Source organism: Cucurbitaria berberidis, assembly GCF_010015615.1.
Source record: "Cucurbitaria berberidis CBS 394.84 unplaced genomic scaffold K460scaffold_4, whole genome shotgun sequence".
Classification (NCBI taxonomy): Eukaryota; Fungi; Ascomycota; class Dothideomycetes; order Pleosporales; family Cucurbitariaceae; genus Cucurbitaria; species Cucurbitaria berberidis.
The window spans coordinates 2,507,672-2,524,806 of record NW_024468938.1 but is presented as its reverse complement, the minus strand read 5'-3'; the positions used below and the strand labels follow the sequence as shown (position 1 = coordinate 2,524,806).

At 52.7% G+C, this 17,135-nt stretch overlaps 7 protein-coding genes across 7 annotated transcripts; 3 read left to right on the top strand and 4 right to left on the bottom strand.

Moving 5' to 3' along the window:
- Positions 1-324: 324 nt before the first annotated feature.
- Positions 325-1,248, bottom strand: K460DRAFT_378683 (uncharacterized protein; the record flags this gene model as incomplete). Its single annotated transcript, XM_040935097.1, has 1 exon — positions 325-1,248. The coding sequence occupies one exon, from the start codon at positions 1,246-1,248 to the stop codon at positions 325-327; it is 924 nt and encodes a 307-aa protein (XP_040786130.1).
- Positions 1,249-1,813: 565 nt separating this feature from the next.
- Positions 1,814-2,832, top strand: K460DRAFT_247885 (uncharacterized protein; the record flags this gene model as incomplete). The annotated part of the gene is made up of 4 exons (XM_040927361.1): positions 1,814-2,326; positions 2,378-2,500; positions 2,552-2,666; positions 2,717-2,832. Coding segments are annotated over 4 exons (867 nt in total), but the record flags the coding sequence as incomplete, so codon positions are not given.
- Positions 2,833-3,295: 463 nt separating this feature from the next.
- Positions 3,296-4,834, bottom strand: K460DRAFT_418608 (MFS general substrate transporter; the record flags this gene model as incomplete). Its single annotated transcript, XM_040937959.1, has 3 exons — positions 3,296-3,769; positions 3,820-4,146; positions 4,199-4,834. The coding sequence occupies 3 exons, from the start codon at positions 4,832-4,834 to the stop codon at positions 3,296-3,298; spliced, it is 1,437 nt and encodes a 478-aa protein (XP_040786128.1).
- Positions 4,835-5,405: 571 nt separating this feature from the next.
- K460DRAFT_288014 (2OG-Fe(II) oxygenase superfamily protein) lies at positions 5,406-6,625 on the top strand (the record flags this gene model as incomplete). Its single annotated transcript, XM_040929011.1, has 3 exons — positions 5,406-5,567; positions 5,617-5,784; positions 5,846-6,625. 3 exons carry the CDS (start codon positions 5,406-5,408, stop codon positions 6,623-6,625), a joined length of 1,110 nt encoding a protein of 369 aa, XP_040786127.1.
- A 1,173-nt stretch (positions 6,626-7,798) lies between these two features.
- On the bottom strand, positions 7,799-11,327 carry K460DRAFT_147450 (uncharacterized protein). The gene is made up of 4 exons (XM_040926787.1): positions 10,471-11,327; positions 9,699-10,417; positions 8,588-9,644; positions 7,799-8,533 (listed from the first exon to the last, which is right to left on the bottom strand). Exons 1-4 carry the CDS (start codon positions 11,069-11,071, stop codon positions 8,031-8,033), a joined length of 2,880 nt encoding a protein of 959 aa, XP_040786126.1. The 5' UTR covers positions 11,072-11,327; the 3' UTR covers positions 7,799-8,030.
- Positions 11,328-15,199: 3,872 nt separating this feature from the next.
- K460DRAFT_247731 (uncharacterized protein) lies at positions 15,200-15,409 on the top strand (the record flags this gene model as incomplete). The annotated part of the gene is made up of 1 exon (XM_040927359.1): positions 15,200-15,409. A coding segment is annotated over one exon (210 nt), but the record flags the coding sequence as incomplete, so codon positions are not given.
- Positions 15,410-16,081: 672 nt separating this feature from the next.
- K460DRAFT_290799 (uncharacterized protein) lies at positions 16,082-16,914 on the bottom strand (the record flags this gene model as incomplete). The annotated part of the gene is made up of 3 exons (XM_040929232.1): positions 16,082-16,166; positions 16,220-16,324; positions 16,379-16,914. 3 exons carry the CDS (start codon positions 16,912-16,914, stop codon positions 16,082-16,084), a joined length of 726 nt encoding a protein of 241 aa, XP_040786124.1.
- Between the last annotated feature and the right edge of the window lie 221 nt (positions 16,915-17,135).

The following is a 17,135-nucleotide window of genomic DNA, read 5'->3' as shown; positions in this document are numbered from 1 at the left end:
ACGCACAGATGATGATGTGGAACATGGCGTTGGGGCTAGAGTTCGCATGGGCCTTTAGCCGGGAACGATGATGAACGAACGAACACACACACGTACGTCGCATCGCGTCGCAAGCGAAAGGAACACCTCAGCAGAGCAGTAAGCAAGTACGAATGAGGAGTCAAGTTACTGTTCGTTACTGAATGGAGACACAACGATGAACAAAACATTACTCCTATTTCGTAAAAAGGATATCTAAACGAATTTCGGCTTTTATAAATCGCCGTAGCAGCTACTAGTTTAGTCCAAGGAAGATGCCGTTCTAACTAGATGAGAGAAAAAACATCATGCCTTCTCGTTCCCGATGCTCGCGCTACCGCCTCCTCTTGCTTCGGCTAGAAGCTGGGTTCCCACCACTGCGCCGGTGCTCTTACTCTTGAAGACACCGGAGATGGAGTACAAGCCTGCAAAGGGCTCGTAAATGTACTCTTCCTCCCAAACCTCTTGGCCCTTGAACGTGACGCTCTCGTTGAAGCCGTTGAAGCGCATGCTCTTGACGTAGTCGCCTACGACGGTGGAGCCGGAGATGAGGCCGTTGTTGTTGAGGGTTTGCTCGACGATGTCGCCGTTTTGCGCGAGAATGCGGCGCTTGTTCGCATTGCCTTCGAAGTTGTTGATCGAGTACAGGATGTTGTTGTGCAGGTCCCATTGGTGGAGGTCCAGGTCGCGCTTTGCATTGGCTTGGGTAGACTTGTTGCCGTTCAGCCCGCCTGCGACGTCGCCGATGAGGCCGGTGGTGCTGTTGATGATAGTTCCCAGGCCATTGCCCAACTCGGCGATGATGGGGTTGAGATCCACGCTGTCGAGAACGTCGCCAATCATCTTGACTAGGTTGCCTAGGCGGGCTTCGAGGTACACTTTTGCTGTGACGTTCTGGATCAGGAGAGAGACTTTGTCGATGGAAAGGTCTACTCCCGCGTTGAACTGCAGCAACTGGAGGACCTGGGCATCGAGGTTGATCTTCGCCGTTAGGTTGTCGACTCCAATGAAGATTTCGCCAACGTGGACCGACGCGTTTAGCAGGACATCAGGCTCTGGCACAAATGCGGACACATTTGCGGCAGTGTTTGCTGTTTCGTAGAGCACAGCGGTTGGGTCGCCATCTTGTCGAATGTCAAGCTTGTAACCAGAGTAACCATCAGAGTCGGATTGGCAGACAGCGAGAAATGGCAACGAAAGAAGCGTGACGGTGGAGAGTATTGACCGCATCTTGACTGCTGAGAAATTGGGTGCTACGCGGTAATGTAGAGAGTGGACGCAGGTCAAGACAGCTGCTACGAGACGAAAAGAAGGACAGCGGCAGCTGGATGAGAGCTGTTCAGTCTGCGAACGGGCAAGCGACGGTTAACAATACGATCAAGAGTCGCAGTGAGCTACTTACCGGGTTTAGAGATGGTGCATGATCGACCCAACGCCACCAGGCCAACAGAAACAAATTAAGGAGCTTGAACGGGCACTCGCCATTCGGCGCAAGTGCTCAAATGACCCAGATTTTGCATGCAAATCAAGATTCTAGATGTTGGCTACCCCAGGCACGTCCAAATAGCGTGTTGCAGCCCTGTAGAAACCCCGGTCGGTGGCTGCATAGGGGGTTTTATCCGAGATTGGCATTATGGGAATCCCAGGTTTAGCATGGTAATCTAGCCGCTGATTTGCAACGGCATTCTTTTCGCTTTAAACGTTTCTTGGGCTGTGTTCGCTGTTACTTTGTACGGCTTTCTCGCTCATTACTGTCTACTGTCGTTCTGTTTGCTGTCGTCGCGGTCTGCCAAACATGTCGTTCTCTATCCGCCTACTGCTCATCAGCATTTTCTTCACCTTTGCGACTCACGTCCTGGCGCAGACTGCGTCTTCGGGTGCACCTACCCAGCCGTCTACCCCTCCGATTACAAGCAGTAGACCACCGCGCGGAAACGGAACGAGCCCGACATCACCGCCAGAAGTAAGGCCCACTGGATCGACAGCACCTGATGTCTATCTTTCCGTCCCGGAACTGCACGTCGGGCGAATCGAACTCGGAGTCGAAAAGCTGCGAGCGGATCTCAATCTCAACGCCAAAGTCGCAGGTCTTGTCCAAGTCAATGCCGGAGTCCAGGTTTCTATCCAGAAGGTCAACATTACGATTTCCGACGTGGATGTCAATCTCGAGCTGATCGTGCGACTGGGCAACCTAGTCGAGATTGTCGAGCGCGTGTTCGATTCTTTGGACTTGAACCCTCTGTTGATAGGCTTGATTGGTAACGTGACCAACTTGGTCGGCGAGGTCATTGGCGCAGTAGATGGACTTGTGAGTACTCCAGACAAAAATAGACGGGGGATTTGAGCTAACGACGTGTAGCTTGGGTCCATTACGCAGAACGGCAAGACGCTGAACTTCCTGGTCGATAACTTGGGCAACATCGTCCAAGAGGTGCTTGGCGGTGCCGGCGGCGCCCTTTCGCAGATCGTTGGTAACTTCAAGGTATGTCTCGCGACGCTGACAGTACAACGCAAAGACTGACCGCGGTTACAGCTGAACATGACGGAAATCGTTGGAAGCACGAAGCAAATCGGTCAAGGCCTCACGCAGAAGACCTTCTCATACGAGCCATTGAACGCGCTTGTTGACATTGTGACCAACACAGCCGGTATGTGTTTCCGTCTTCTTTCCCCTGGATATTGACTGACAAATCTCCAGGCCAAGTTGTCTCAGCAGTCGTTCAGAAGAAGAAAGGTAGCGGCGGAGGTGCTTCGCCCTCGGCTACTCCTTCAGCGACACCCATGCCAGTCAGTCTGCCCGTCAGCTCGGCGAGTGCCGCATAGAGTATCTATCTTAGTTTAGCATAATGTAATGCCTACTTGACGTCATTCATTCTCGGGTGACGGTCTAGTTCTGTTTCAAATTAAGTCAGTGCATACTTGAGGACCGGTGGGCAGCTTCGCGGATAGCCGTGTTAGATGACCTAGTAGCGGACGGCATATCTGAATAGATGAAGCATAGGAGACAACACGCATCTGAATACATACTAACGTTAGAAGGTTGATGGGAATTGATGGTAGAGAGACCGGCAGCTTCTCGGGAAAGCTGAGCTTACGTGATGACTAAGACACGATTCCCACGTTTCGCAAGCTCGCGTCAGCAACACACCAACGTTGGGCATTTATCCTTTGGAATGTTTATACATGAAATTTTTTACTCTTATCAATAGCGCGCTATCTCAGCTTTTAATCCGCCTGCAGTCCGTACCAGTTTAGCTGACTGGAACACTACACTGACTCAAGCAACTATCTCTCGTACCTGCGTCTCCTCCACAGCCCGTTTCTTATCATCCCTCACCACGAAGAACCAGCTCGTCAACACAGCGCCCAAGCATGATGTGAGTAATGCAATGGAGCAAATGTAGCTAACACGATACGTCGGACCGAACTTCGGCTGATAAATTTGCGGGCCAACAATGCCCATAAGCTGGCAACTGGCATTCGTTAAGCCAATAGCAAGTCCGGCAGTCGTCGTTCCTCTCGCCGCTCGAATGCGCTCCGGCCAAATGATTGCGAAGAAAGATTGCGAGGCTGCTGTTGCGATCATGACAAAGATGTACTTTGCGACCGGTTTCTTGACGGTAATGAGGAGTATGTAGCAAATGATTTGCGTAATCTCGACGCCGAGACCAGCGACCCAGGGTGACAGGCGCTTGGTGTGTATGAAGTACGCGAGACCGCATAGAATGACGAAGACAAGTGTGAACGGTGGCTGCGTAGGTTAGTATCTTTTTTTTCGAGAGGATCCTTTGGGATTCTTACCATGGTCATGACTTGCGAGATCGCCGTGTTCGAGATACCCAGCTCATAAATGACGGTCGGCAACACGAACGAAATACCCCAACCACCTATTCCGTGCGTAATCCAGATCATAAGGAACGGGAAGAATGTCGGACTCTTGAATAAGCTCTTGATCTCCTCAAGATCGAACGTTTTTGCGCGCATGGTGGGTGCTTGCTTCGGCAAGTCGTCGAGTATAGCTTTGCGTTCATCCTCGGTGAGAAATTCGACCGTTTCAGGATAATTTGGCAAGTAGAAGTAGGTGTACACCGAGCACAGTATGGCGGGTATTCCTTCAAGAATGAAGAGCTATATTCAGTTAGTAAGAGAACAAGTCCAATTAGGCACTGACGATACGTACCCAGCGCCACCCAGCAAGACCTGCGACACCGTTCATGTACGAGATGGCGTAGGCTAATAATCCGCTTATCGTCCCGGAAAACATACCACAGGCATAGAAGAAGGCAATGCGTAGCGGTAGTCGATCAGTCGGATACCAGAAGCTCAGATGGTACAGAACACCAGGATAGAAGCCAGCCTCAGCAGCACCAAGGAAGAACCGGCATACCAGTATGCCCGCGTAGTTTTGTGTAGCACCCTGGCACATTGAGATGATGCCCCAGGTGAGCATAATCCGAGTCATCCATACACTCGGGGTAAAGTGCTTCAGCATGAGCGTAGCAAGAGGTTCAAAGAACATGTACGGGTAGTAGAAGATGCTCAATGCCCATGCCCACTGTGAGGATGAGAGATGGCCAAGTTGCTTCTTGATGCCGGTTCCTTGCTCCAGGTTCATAATCGCCGTGTTGGAGATATTGCTGACGTGAATACGCATGATTAGGTAGACGAACGCATACCAACAAAGTAGGCGCTTATCAATCTTTCGATGAGCGGCTTTGAGTGTCGCTTCTGAAGGCGCGTACGAGCTGACCTCTGAGTCCGGCACATCGCGCACCTCCTTCGTTGGGATGTCGTCGGGTTGTTTGGGAGATACCATCCTGCTTTGGACTGTCCGATAAGATCGTAGTCATACAAAATCCAGAAAAGTAGTCGGGACTCCAAATAGATACCGGGGGGCTGGCTCTTTTGAAGTGAACACGGAAACCGTTGAAGATCAGGATTATCGCGGAGTACCGCGCAATACAGCTCACTACTTGCGCTTATACCCTCGACTACCTAGCGAATTTACCTATCCTTCAACAAAATTCGAAAGCACGCCATGTCGCCATTCTCGACACTGGACGCCTAAACTATCGAATGGCGTTTTGCAATCCCATGCTAATTCTCCGACCTCGCTCCATACTTGATATCATTCTTACGAGAAGGGAAATCGTCTCGGATTTGATTTGCCGACATGCCATCAGCGTTGCGACGAAGGATGTTGAGGTGGTCGGTTATGCGAGCACGTATCTTGGCGGGGAATTGCGTGCTCAACACCTCCACCTCTGAATCGCGACAAGGCACGCGTGCATCATTAACGGTACCGGGAATGAAAAAGGTATATACATCCGACGAACCGACGCTGAACTTGGTTTTGGGCATATTGGTCTTATACAAGAACCTTGAACATGCCATCAGCAACATATTTAGATCCCCCAGCTATCCCGAAATGGAAGCGGCCAGGGAAGACGGCAGATAAGCTCGACTGGGCGGATATCAAAGTTATTGATCTGTCGACTTTTGATGAACCTGGTGGTAAGCAGAAGTTAGCAGAAGAGCTACGAGATGCGGTAAATTCCCACTTCATTTGGTTAGGATCATGGCTAATATTGAACATAGGTACATCTCACTGGCTTCTTCAGCGTAACCGGTACTGGGTTTACGCAGGAAGAAGTAGATCGCCAGTATGATATCGGCCAGGCTTATTTCGATCTTCCACTAGAAGAGAAGGGTGATGCCAAATATCGATGTGACTTTGCACAGGGGAATTACTTTGGGTACCGTGCTGTAAGTGACGAACCATTTCGGCAATCTTGCTATGCAGCTCATGCTAAAACTTGCAATATAGGCAAATGAGAAGAAGATCATGGGCACAGATATTTTGGACAATGTGGAATCAGTCAATATTCCGAAGTTCATACCAACGAATGAGAAAGAGCCTTTCCATCCCTTCCTCCGCCAGTTTCACGCAGAAATTGAAGACTTCTCAAGGCGTTCCCTCGAGCTAGCATCCAAGATCTTTACTTTATTCTCCATCATCCTTGAGCTGCCGGAGGATTACTTCTCAAAACAGCATGCGTACGAAGACCAATCGGAAGACCATTTGCGATACATGATCTACCGACCGCGCTCGGCTGAGGACGACGCAAAGGTCCAAGATACATGGTCCCGCGCACACACCGATTTCGGAAGTCTAACCCTGCTCTGGAGTCAGAATGTAGCAGGTCTGCAACTCAAAACACCAGCCGGAGAATGGAAACATGTACCACCAGTCGACAATGGAATCATCTGCAACGTCGGCGACACACTCGACTTCTGGTCTGCAGGCTACCTCAAGTCGACCATACACCGAGTCCAACGGCCGCCGGAAGACCAGGCCCACATCCATCGCTTGGGACTGTTCTACTTTGTTAGGCCCGGCAATGATGTCGACATCAAGCCTGCGCCGTCACCGCTGTTGAAGAGGCTGGGGCGCGTGGCTGAGAACCAGGAAGATGCGAAGCCTGTGAGGGGGCTGGAGTATGTGCGCGAGAGGGTGAAGAACTATCACAATCACAATGATTACGCGGACATGAAAGGGAAAAAGTTCAAGGTTGGCAATTTGGAAATCGAGGATGAAGCTGCGTAAATGAAGGGGATTGATGTCATGATACACTGGTTATGTAAGATAATCAGATTCAGTAGTAATGAAGCTAATCACATATGATGAGTATCGAAAAAGAGCGTACACACCGTTGTGCTGAGAGATAGGAGACGTGTGCAATTTCTACTTCCTCACGTCTCTGAATGGAAGATGCCAACGGAAAAAAGAGGCTCGTTGATACTGCTCGGTAAGGGTATATTTCTCTTGGAGGTAGCGGCAGAGATGTGGTAATTGCTCGGTAGTAAATAGCTGTACACAAGAGGAGTCTCGATACAGAAAGAGCTTTCGTTGGGGGCGAGTCGCGGTAAGGTATCCAGTTAAGGGCGAGATTCAGTACAGAAAACTCCTCGACAAAGAATCTCGTTGACAGCAAGTCTCGGTATAGAAAGACCTCTTGATAATCAAGCCCAAACTTCGATACAGACGAGTTTCGGTACAGAAGAGCGCTTATGTAGTAAGGAAATATTTTAGCGCGAGCCTTAGTATAGAAAAAGTCTCAGCGGGAAACTGCATCCATGAAGACAAGGCTTCTTCTACCGCCATTGGATATAACGAGAGATCCTTGCTCGAACGTAGAAGCACTACGTTATATCACACTACACAACATAGGAGAAGTCCTGTAGCCATAGTGCTGTTCAGTCGCTTGGTGAGAGAGCAAACCTCACCATATAGCACTTTTTCACAACCTACACGAACACGATCTGTTGTGGTGAAGCAAACGTATATCATTGACTACTTTTTCGTAGGGGCGGCCTTTGGCTCACACCCATTGTACCTACATGCCGAACCTCTAAACTCTATCTTCAATGAAGGAGCGCCGTCCATGCAATGATAATAAGGAAAAAACCAAAAGACCAAAAAATATACACCGAAGCCAAATCCAGTTCCTCTCCAACACAATCTAATCTGCATTGCTTCCTCTGACATGCGGAGGTAAGCAGTCGATGGATTAGTTTGCTCTATCGCCGCCGTCCATTGGCGACGAATATTGCCTTTCGATGGGGTGCGCCAGGCACATGCACGCCGTGAGGTGAAGTGTCTAATGCTTTTTCTTCGATGATGTGAATGAATGAAACTCGTTTGTAAATCCACCGGATATTTTCGTGATGCTGTTGTGCACGCCGCCTGGGCGACGTGTTCGTGTGACGCCAAACCCCAGAAATGCAAGACCCAGCACGCGACTTTTGCTGGGCCAGTAAGAAGTCAGCACGGATGCTGATGCGATATTAGACTTTGATGATGATGATGATGATGATGATGATGATACACCGATGATGCCAATGTAAGAGATATTATCCATGTCGTGGTTAAGCTCGCGGTTGGCAGCTAACGGATAATGTTGATAGTTTGTGGTAGGTAGGCCTGGGAGCCGAGATCCAGCACGGCCAGCTCATTCCTCCCCAAGAGGTGTGAAGAGGCGCCTCATATTCAGAGTGAGATCGCCAATGCCGTAATCGTCGGCGATCGTAGTGATTGATCCGATTTCGATGCCCTTTTGCGCGGAGTCTGAAGCGACATGGGCCCGTATCTGTCTCAGAACATTGAACACGTGTTGGCAACGGAAATCTGCAGGTGCAGTCCATTCCTCGGATCGAGATTTTCGTAGGAAAAGTTGGGCTAAAAAGTAGTAGTGGACTCCATCCCTGCAGAAGCCACGCCGGTGTTGGTTTTGGGTGAATTGGATTGCAAGATCCGAGTCCCAGCAGGTTTTCCACAGCTCGAGGGCACTGACTGTTGAACGAAGCAACTGCTGAGTTTGTTCGCTGACACCACCGGGGACATTTACAGGGCTCCCACTCTGCGATCGAGGCGTGCTCAAGCCGCTTGAGGGGGCTCGCTGGAGGAGCTGCCGCTGAATTTTGTAGATTTGCATATGAATCGCATGTATGAGGACTAAAAAGAGGCGTAAGTTCAAGATGTGTAGGGAGTAGTGGAGGTTCAACTTACCGAACTTTCCGAACACGTTGGTAGCTCGTTCGGGAAAGGGGCCAAGGCCAACTCCGTACAATACGCGCAACGCTTCCGACATACCCAGCTGCTTCGCTCGTCTACTGCCAGATTCATTATTCGTTTGCGCTGTTTCTCCTCTCAGGCCAAGCGCGCTTGCGCACTCTTCCGGTGATTTGGCTTCCCAAGCTGCATCGTCTGCGGGCAGTGGAGTTGTAATCTCGAACACATCGAATTGCGGTTGAATGTTGAAGAACATGCACGAGGAGGCATCAATCAAGAAAATGTATGCCATCAACCTCGTGCGTTTCTCATTCTCGATCCATGTGGCCCAGTTCCACGAGTTGACCTCATTCCCAATCACCGGTCCAGGTCGATGAAGCGTGCTAACACTTGGATTGTTTCGAGAAAGAGGTGCCAATAGTCCGGCACGACGGGCGACAGTGGCAAGCGCCCAAAATTCTTCTCGTGCTTGATGGCGCTGTTGCTGAGAACCATGCCACAGGAGTAAAGAGTGAAAGAGGACCAGAGCCTGCAGCTCGTCGGTAGTAGCTGATGAACTATGATTCAAGTCGATAGCTTGTTGCGGATTCTGGGCTAGCCTGTACACCTGACTCGATCTCAAGACGCACGCGCGGACAAACTCCATCATCCAGCGGACGTCCTTAGGACTCAGCCTATCAGAATAGACAGCGCCAATGCAACACATGGCTAGAACGAGCCCCTGGTCTGCGGTAAAGGGATCGAATGTTGGTGGGTGTATGAGGGGCCAGTGCGAGTGGAAATGTCTATATTCGTGTAAGAATGCCTTTACGTTGTCTGCGGTCAAGATGCCTTGGAGTCTTTCATGGGCGTAAGCCTCACCCGAGCGTTGATTCGGGGGAGTGGGCGCATGCGGGAGGCAAAAAGTGAGGAGCGCTTGGGAGAGGTGTTGCAATGGATCAGAAGTAGATTGGCCGAGAAACCAGTTATCAAGAAGCGGAGAAGAGTCGACAAAACCGGGAGCATACGAGTACCGCCCGAACATGGTATCATTTGGTGCATCATCTTCAGAGGTCTAAAAGGTACCGGTCAGAACACCAGCCGATTTGGGTTGATATGGACCACCTGCCGTGCTGGAATTCAAAAGGTGCGACTCGCCGTTGAACGATCCATTCCGCCATATTGTGCCGTCCTGGCCGTTGGAGATGCCATCTACGTTTGGCAACGGTGCGACTCCGTAGGAAGCAGATTCCGCACCTTCGGTCTTGACAGGCATACCGTTCTGCGCCATGGCATTGTTACCAGCTGCATGGTCGTAGTTGTAGTGGTTGCCACCATCTTGTACGTTGGAGCCGTGTTGAGCCTGTTGTTGCTGCTGCTGCGCATACCCATTGGGGACGCCATCCGGTCGGAAATCGTTGAAGTTCATCCTGGGGTTTGCAAACTCCAAAGCGGACATGCTCCTGCGGTTCTCTTCAACGCCACTGCCGGGTCGTATCAGGCTGTTCGATCGCGATGTCCGCGCGGACATTGATTGATGATTGGCAATAGAGGGCAGATTATCGGCAAACCCGTTAGCTCCTACAGTAGGCATCTGTGGCATACCCATTGTGTAACCTGATTCGGCATAAGGCATCGAGGTGGCGCCAATGTGGTTGAGGTACGAGTTCTGCTCTGCGCCACCAGGCTGCCTGTTCTTCTGTAGATGCTGTTGCGCATGCTGCAAGTGGTTTGCGCCAGTGGGGTTTCCCCTTCGTATTGAGCACTTTTGGAAGTGACGCTTCAAAATGTCGCTTCGGCTGAAGGTATCCTTGCAGAGATGGCACTGATAGGGTCGCTCGCCCGTGTCTGTAAAAACGTCAGTGGCTGCGTGTTTGATTGGCGAGCAGAGAGGTACTTACGTCGCAGAAGATGGCGCTTCAGATGTTTCAAGTGCAGATACGTCTTGTTGCAGTGGGGACACTCGTACTTGCCCTCGGCATTCTTCGAAGCAGTGGTAGGCGCCTTGCCCGCCGCGGGCACAGGGCGGCCTGGGTGTGTGGGCAGGACGCCGCGCCTTCCCTGTTGGCCGACAACGTGGACGGGCTCAGGCTCCTGGTTGGGGAGGACAGGGGGGTGAGGGTAGAGCGACGGGTGTGACATGCCCATGCCCTGTGTGGGTGCTTGCTGCTGTGCGTTCGAGTATGCGGATGCGGTGGAAAGCATAGGCGCTTGCGAGTAGGCCGACGACATGGGCAAGTATGCGGAGGGCGACGGTTGGATAGGCCTGAGCGGCGGGTGCTGTAGGGGCGGCATGGTGGTACTCGCATTGGACGCAGAGGTTACAGGCGTGCCCGGCTGGGGCGTCTGAGGGTTGCTACTGTGGCCGTACAACGAGGGATACTGGGAGCCGCTGTGGAGAGGCGGCAGCGTGGGCAGCTGGTGCTGCATGCCATTGTATTGTTGCTGGCTTAGTGACGGGTACTGTGACAGTCCGGGCTGGCGGAAGCGGTCGCCGTCCATGATTTGAGGCGTGTTGGGTGGGTTTGATGGGTGGTGTGGGTGAGGTGGTGCTGTTGTGTCGAAGACGCGACTAATTGTGGGTATTGGCGATGACGACGAGCGAGGGCATCAATCGACGGAAGTCTAGCTCCAGGGACGCTTGTGACAGGCAGGTGCTCACAGACTGGAGTGGGCAACACAAGACACGTTCGGATTAAGAACGATGGCCCACGAGAGAAGCTTTGTGGAGCCGTGTGGGGGACGAGTGAAAAGGACAAGTCGATAGGCGATGATGAGCGAGGGCGGCTACTCCACGAGTGGAATTTGAGGTTCCCACAGTTGGACGGTACAGCGAAGGAAGAATGGGAGAGGGAGGGTGCAGCGCAGCAACTTGGGTGGGTTGCTGAGAGATGGATAGTAGTGATGATGAGATTCTTTCCCTGCACTACTGCGGTGCTTTGTCTGGCTCGCGGCACTTGACGCGAGAGACCAGGGGAGCTGCTTGCAGATCGGAGGCCCACACACGCTTCAGCCTCAGCCGATAGAGTGCGGATAGACCAAGTGGAGGCAGGAAGCACGAGGCAGCCAGGTACAGTGCAAGAAGACCCACGACAAGAGCTGACGACGGTTTGGGGTAGCGGGCTGGTTGGAGGGGTGGTGGAGGGTACTTTTGGGGGGGGGCTGCAGGTAGGTACCTCGTCGGCGAAATAAAAAAAATCGAGCGAATGTTTCTACACTCGCGTCCGAATTCCGCGCGCACCACACAATACCTGTTTTCCGCCCTTGAGTGTGTGAGTGTGTGTGAGAGTGAGAGAGAGTAGTGCCGGAGGCAGCCGGGAGGGTCGAGATTGCAGAGGTCGCTGGAAGGTACCAATTGAGCGAGCTTGGAGGGACCCGCACGAGTTTTTGGGTTGGGGGCGACAGTAGTAGGTATCTTTGGTCGCGGCAAACGCGTCGTGGGGGGGTGTGCGTATGTAGGCCTGGACGACGGACGGGTACAGGACAAAGTTTAGGGTGAGGGCAGGAGGGGAAGCACGGGAACCTAGAGGGCAGAGAGACAAGAAATGATGAGCAGCGACACGTGACGGGGGTTGGTGATGACTTTTCACCCATGTGCTATTCACTTTGTCTACGCACACGCTGGAGCGCTTGGAGCGTGTATGCGCCGCCATCAAGAAGGTATTACCAATGGCGACGGCCGTTCGCGGACTAGAGCAGGGTAGCCGCCCAATTGCATGCAGACATGCCCTACCGCTGCGTTGTTGCGCTCCTTGCGCCCTTGAGTCGTGGGAGGAGGAGGAGGAGGAGCCTCAGGACACGCCCAGCCGTCAATTGATGCCTCTGGCACAACCCACATACATGCATATATACACACACCTTCACTTGCACCACGGCGGCAATCGATAAGGGCAGAAGGCCTCGTGAGCGTGGGACGCGCCCCTCGACGTCGTCTTGAAGCCCTTCCCTCGCACTCCAACATGCATCGCACGATTCCGCCCGAGGCCGCCTGCTTCCCATGCCCTCGGCGTCCTCTTACCTGAAGCAGCCAGTCATTGTCATGGATGGCATTCGACCGACAAACAGCGAGCGCGCGAGAAAGAAACTTTTCCGAACATCGTCCCGACTGATGCCGAGCTTCGATGCTTCAATGGCGCGTTGGCGGCTGTGGCTTGCCAGGGTCTTATTTCCGCCCATGCACGACAGGACAGGCCCCTCGTCCAGCAGGAAGGATTCATCCCATGCCCACACACCCACGGCGTACTCGACTGGCCTCGTCTGCAGTAGTAGACAGCTGTCGCTATGGATGGGGGAAGCTTGTCGCGGCGCTGGGCTCGAGACATTTCTTGCGCCGGTTCCGTCTTAGTCGCCCTGGACGCTGCGACTGGCAATGGAAAAACTTTGGTAGGCTGTGACGTAGGCCCCTGTCCAGGCCGTCTTATTTGGGCCATGGGACCCTTGGTTGACTGCTAGCACCGGCGTCTTTGCTAATCTTCGGTTCGTTCATATCTTTCTTCTGCGGCATGCATCCATATCCATCCCTCGAATGAAACCCAGGTCCTTGAAACAGCCCTTCGAGAATGAGGCACAGAAGAAACGGGAGGCGCTGTGCTGTTTAATCGAAACCGCGCGTGCTGCAGGTCAGCGTGGAAGCCGAATGCATACCGTGCTGGCTGACGACGATCGCCCTTGGCAACGACCTGCTGTTGAATGTCTCTCCTCCAGTAAGCTTATGCATCGGCGTGACATGGCTAGCGTACGTTTTTCACCATGGCCGGCTGCTGCTGGAGGCGCCCAAAACGGCAACCCGGACGCCGCTGCTGCTGACTCGAACCTCACCTCACGCGCTGCATGCAGTCGTCGACAGTCAAATGCTAATGGCAGCCAACGCCGCCGCTCGCTTTTTGCTGTCCTTCTGCCTCTCCACCGCTTGGCGCACTTGACGTATATCAAGGGCCTGGGAATAGTTGCTCTGGCTGTACCTCACCCAAAAGTCCTTGCTTGCTTATGAGGTGTCCGATTTCTACGTGGCATCCAACCATCTTCGCTCTTGGCATAGTGCGACCTGGTAGCCGAGGCAGCCAAATGCTTCTCCGAGAATACTGCGAGAGGGCTGCAACAGAAATTTCCCCAACCTCGCGCCTGGGTCAGAGTAGAGAGCATGACTATTATGCAATTGATATAATTCATGTTGTTGCGAGCAAGTGGGCGCCGCCCGTGGCTTGCGCAGTGCCGATCGATCCAGAAGACCCCACGTGTTGCTCCCATCTCGCAGCCCGCGGGACGCGGGCAAGCTCTTAGAGTCTTGGTGTCAACCCTTTTCACTCGCGCCATGCCTTTGGAAGTGTTTCTAACAAGGCATCGACAAGGCTACTAGACGCTCTCGGCACTCGTCCCCCTCCTGGCCCTGCATACCCACGCGGAGACATCTCCCTCTCTACGATACTGGCGCAGAAGGCCTTTGAGGAAGTCAGAATAAGCTCAAGTCCCACCTGCGCTTGCGCTCCCGAATCTGGGTCTGAATTGAGAGCCGGCAGTGGGCATCAAAGTGGGCTGTCCGCTCGACGCCCCAACGAGGAAGGTCCACCGGGTGTCGTGCAGGCTGCCTCCCTGGTTCCCTGGTCCATCTGCGCGCACACGCTGGCTTGCTCGGGCATCACACATCACGCCCTCTGCGCGCGTTCCAAACGCCGGTCAAGCCTTGCCAGGTCACTCCCCCGCGGAGCAACAAACGGTGAGGCGCTGGAAGCCCTCGAGGCAAAAGCATGGGTCTCAGAGCGAACCCGCTTATCGAAAACGCCCATCTTTTCGGAACGTTCGTTCCTGTTTTTGCGCCGACTATAAGCGGTCGGCCCTTGTCGCCCTCGAGAATGATCTGACTCGTCACTTACCGGAACTCAGGGCGGAAGTGAAGCTGAAAACGGAATCCTTCGTGACGTAAGTCGTCACAGCCTACCTCACAATTGTTTCACATTTAAAATAATGGTGAGCCTGATGGCCGGCATATGGTGTATAAGGTGCAATGTTTGGTACTGGACTGGGTATCCAGGTTCAAAGGCGTTAGCGCATCCCTGTCGTTTCGTCCAATAAGAGACCCTGAATGGTCTGTTATCGAGGCTCTGATTTGCCCCTCGGAGATCGGGTGCGACTTGGCATATGGTCACGTGCGCTTTACGAGGCCTGGTGTGTTCATTGCAAATCATGATCTTGGAAGTCGCTGTGAGAGCTGCAACGCCCATTATAAGCTCTAGAATACACATACCAGGCACATGAATGTACATAGTATACCTGCATCGTATGCAATTCTGAGTGCAGTGGCGCTTTGACGCCGTCGAGCTTTCTAGAACTGCCAAACTAACAGAAGCTTCTCCGACCTCATATACCTGTCCATAGCAATAACAAAGTATTCACCTAAACCAAAATCCATCCAGACTCTCAACTCGCAATATCCTCATGAGACCCATAACATCGTTCTTCAAAGCCTCTTGCAAGCATTACACTCTATACCGTCTAAGCACGCATACCAGCCGCTTCACCACTCCCATCTACACCAACACCACCACCAACTGGAAGCACAACATGTCAACATCCACACCCCCATCCAGCGAACCCACTCAAACCTCCACATCACCAGCAGAAGACACCAAACAACCCCTCCCCCTCCCAGAGCCCAGCTCAGACGCCACAAAAATCAGCGTCAACGGCGAGGGCGTCAAACTGGACCATCTGGGCCCACTCGTCGTCAACAAGGACGGCACGCTGTCGAGGATTTCTAATTGGGGCGCCATGGCCGAGATTGAGCGCCAGAATACGCTTAGGATCTTGGGGAAGAGAAATCAGCTACGGATGGAGGGGTTGAAGAGTCAAGAGGGGGAGGAGAGTCAGAGGAGTAAGTAGGCGTCTTGGTGAGGATCATGGCGGTATGAGGGAGGTGAGACCAAGTACGAATTGATGTTGAAAGAGAATTGTCATTTTCCGAGCATATTAGTTTCTAGTTATGTATCACATATAAATCATCGTTGAGCAAGAACTCATCACTAATCTATTTCACCGAGAGGAGCTATAGTATGCAAAATGTTGTAGCCTACTGCACACAATGTGCAAGGTCGTAGCCTCTCTACACCCTTTGGGTTAATCGACTTGGCCATGCGGGGTTTCATACACAGAGGAAACGGCTAGAGGATTTGCAGATACCTCCGCTCGCTTCTTCTCTGAATCCTAGTCATCAACATGCATCGTATTAGTCTAAACAGTGGATAGTTCCATATGCCGTCCATGCGGCATCCCGCTCGTACATGTCGAAGGAGTGACTTCAGGTAGCAAGCGTTTGGCTAGCATACTAGAAACCTACTAAAATATCTTGGGGGCGCCTGCCAAGAGGCGGTATCTTATGCTCCTTCTTCCTTTGCCTCACGACACAAGAACCAATAAGTAATACTTAGAAGTGAACTATTGTCAAGTGGGAATCAAAATGTCGTACTTGGTACAAGGATTGCTCTCCGTCTATATACAAGGATGCTCATTGACATGTCTCTAAGGCTTCTGAGAGCCCTGTTGTGTGCCTCGCTCGAAATACGACCACTGACCCTCCGGCGCGGGCTCCTCAAGCGGCTCCCACCTGCGCACAATTAGTACTTGCATCTAGTTTACTTTGCAGTTCACATTGCTTACACCTTGCTTTTGACCATAGTGTCCACGAGCGCGTGCTCGCCCTCAGCGACTGCAATCACCTCTTCAACAAGGCCAGCCCCGAGTCTGCTCTCCAGATCCGATATCCTATGTTCATTAATCCTGACACAACGCGAACTCGTAGTTTTCCTAGTGACTTACGCTTCAGCAGTGTACTGCGGCTCTGGGTCGAACTTGATCGAGGAAAAGGCCCTCTCTGGGGTGTACTTGGCGTCGCCCTTCATCTTTTGCACATGGGGTGATCGCTCCTTGGAGGATCGGATGCCCTCCGGAAACGACTGGGGAGTCTCTCCGTCCCACTCAGCCGCCTTGGACCTGGCGTCGACTTCCTGCTGACTGGGCAACACGACCGTCTGGCCTCTAGACGTTTCGATGATATCATACGCCCCGATATCGTCGCCAACCTGCAGCTTGATCTTTTCCTGCCACTGATCCCATCCTTTTGGCGTCGACTGCTCGACGATCTGCAGACGGTGCTTGGTGAGGGCTTCGACGGACTGGCGATAGACGGATGACTCGGGTATCTGCTGGAGCTTGTCGAGGGTCGAGCTGTAGTGGTAGAGCAGTGTTGACCGCGGCGAGGGGTGTGTGAGGAGGCCTGTGAGACCAGTTGGCGCGCCGGGCTCAAGGAATTGGCCGGGCTTAACGCTGGCGAAGAGGCGTGCAGCTGCCCTCATAGTTGCGGGGGTGTTGGGTGTGGGGGTGCGGCGCAATGGATGGGCGAAGTGGTGATGGCATAGCATGCATCGATGTCGAGGTTGCGCTTGCCAAGCGCTCTGGAGCCGGAGACCACATCCCTGTCACCTACTTGGGCTCAGGGACATCAACGCGCCTTGCGAGATGTGGCTCCTGTCACAGCGACAACCCCTCTGATAGCCACCACGCCTTGCGTAACACG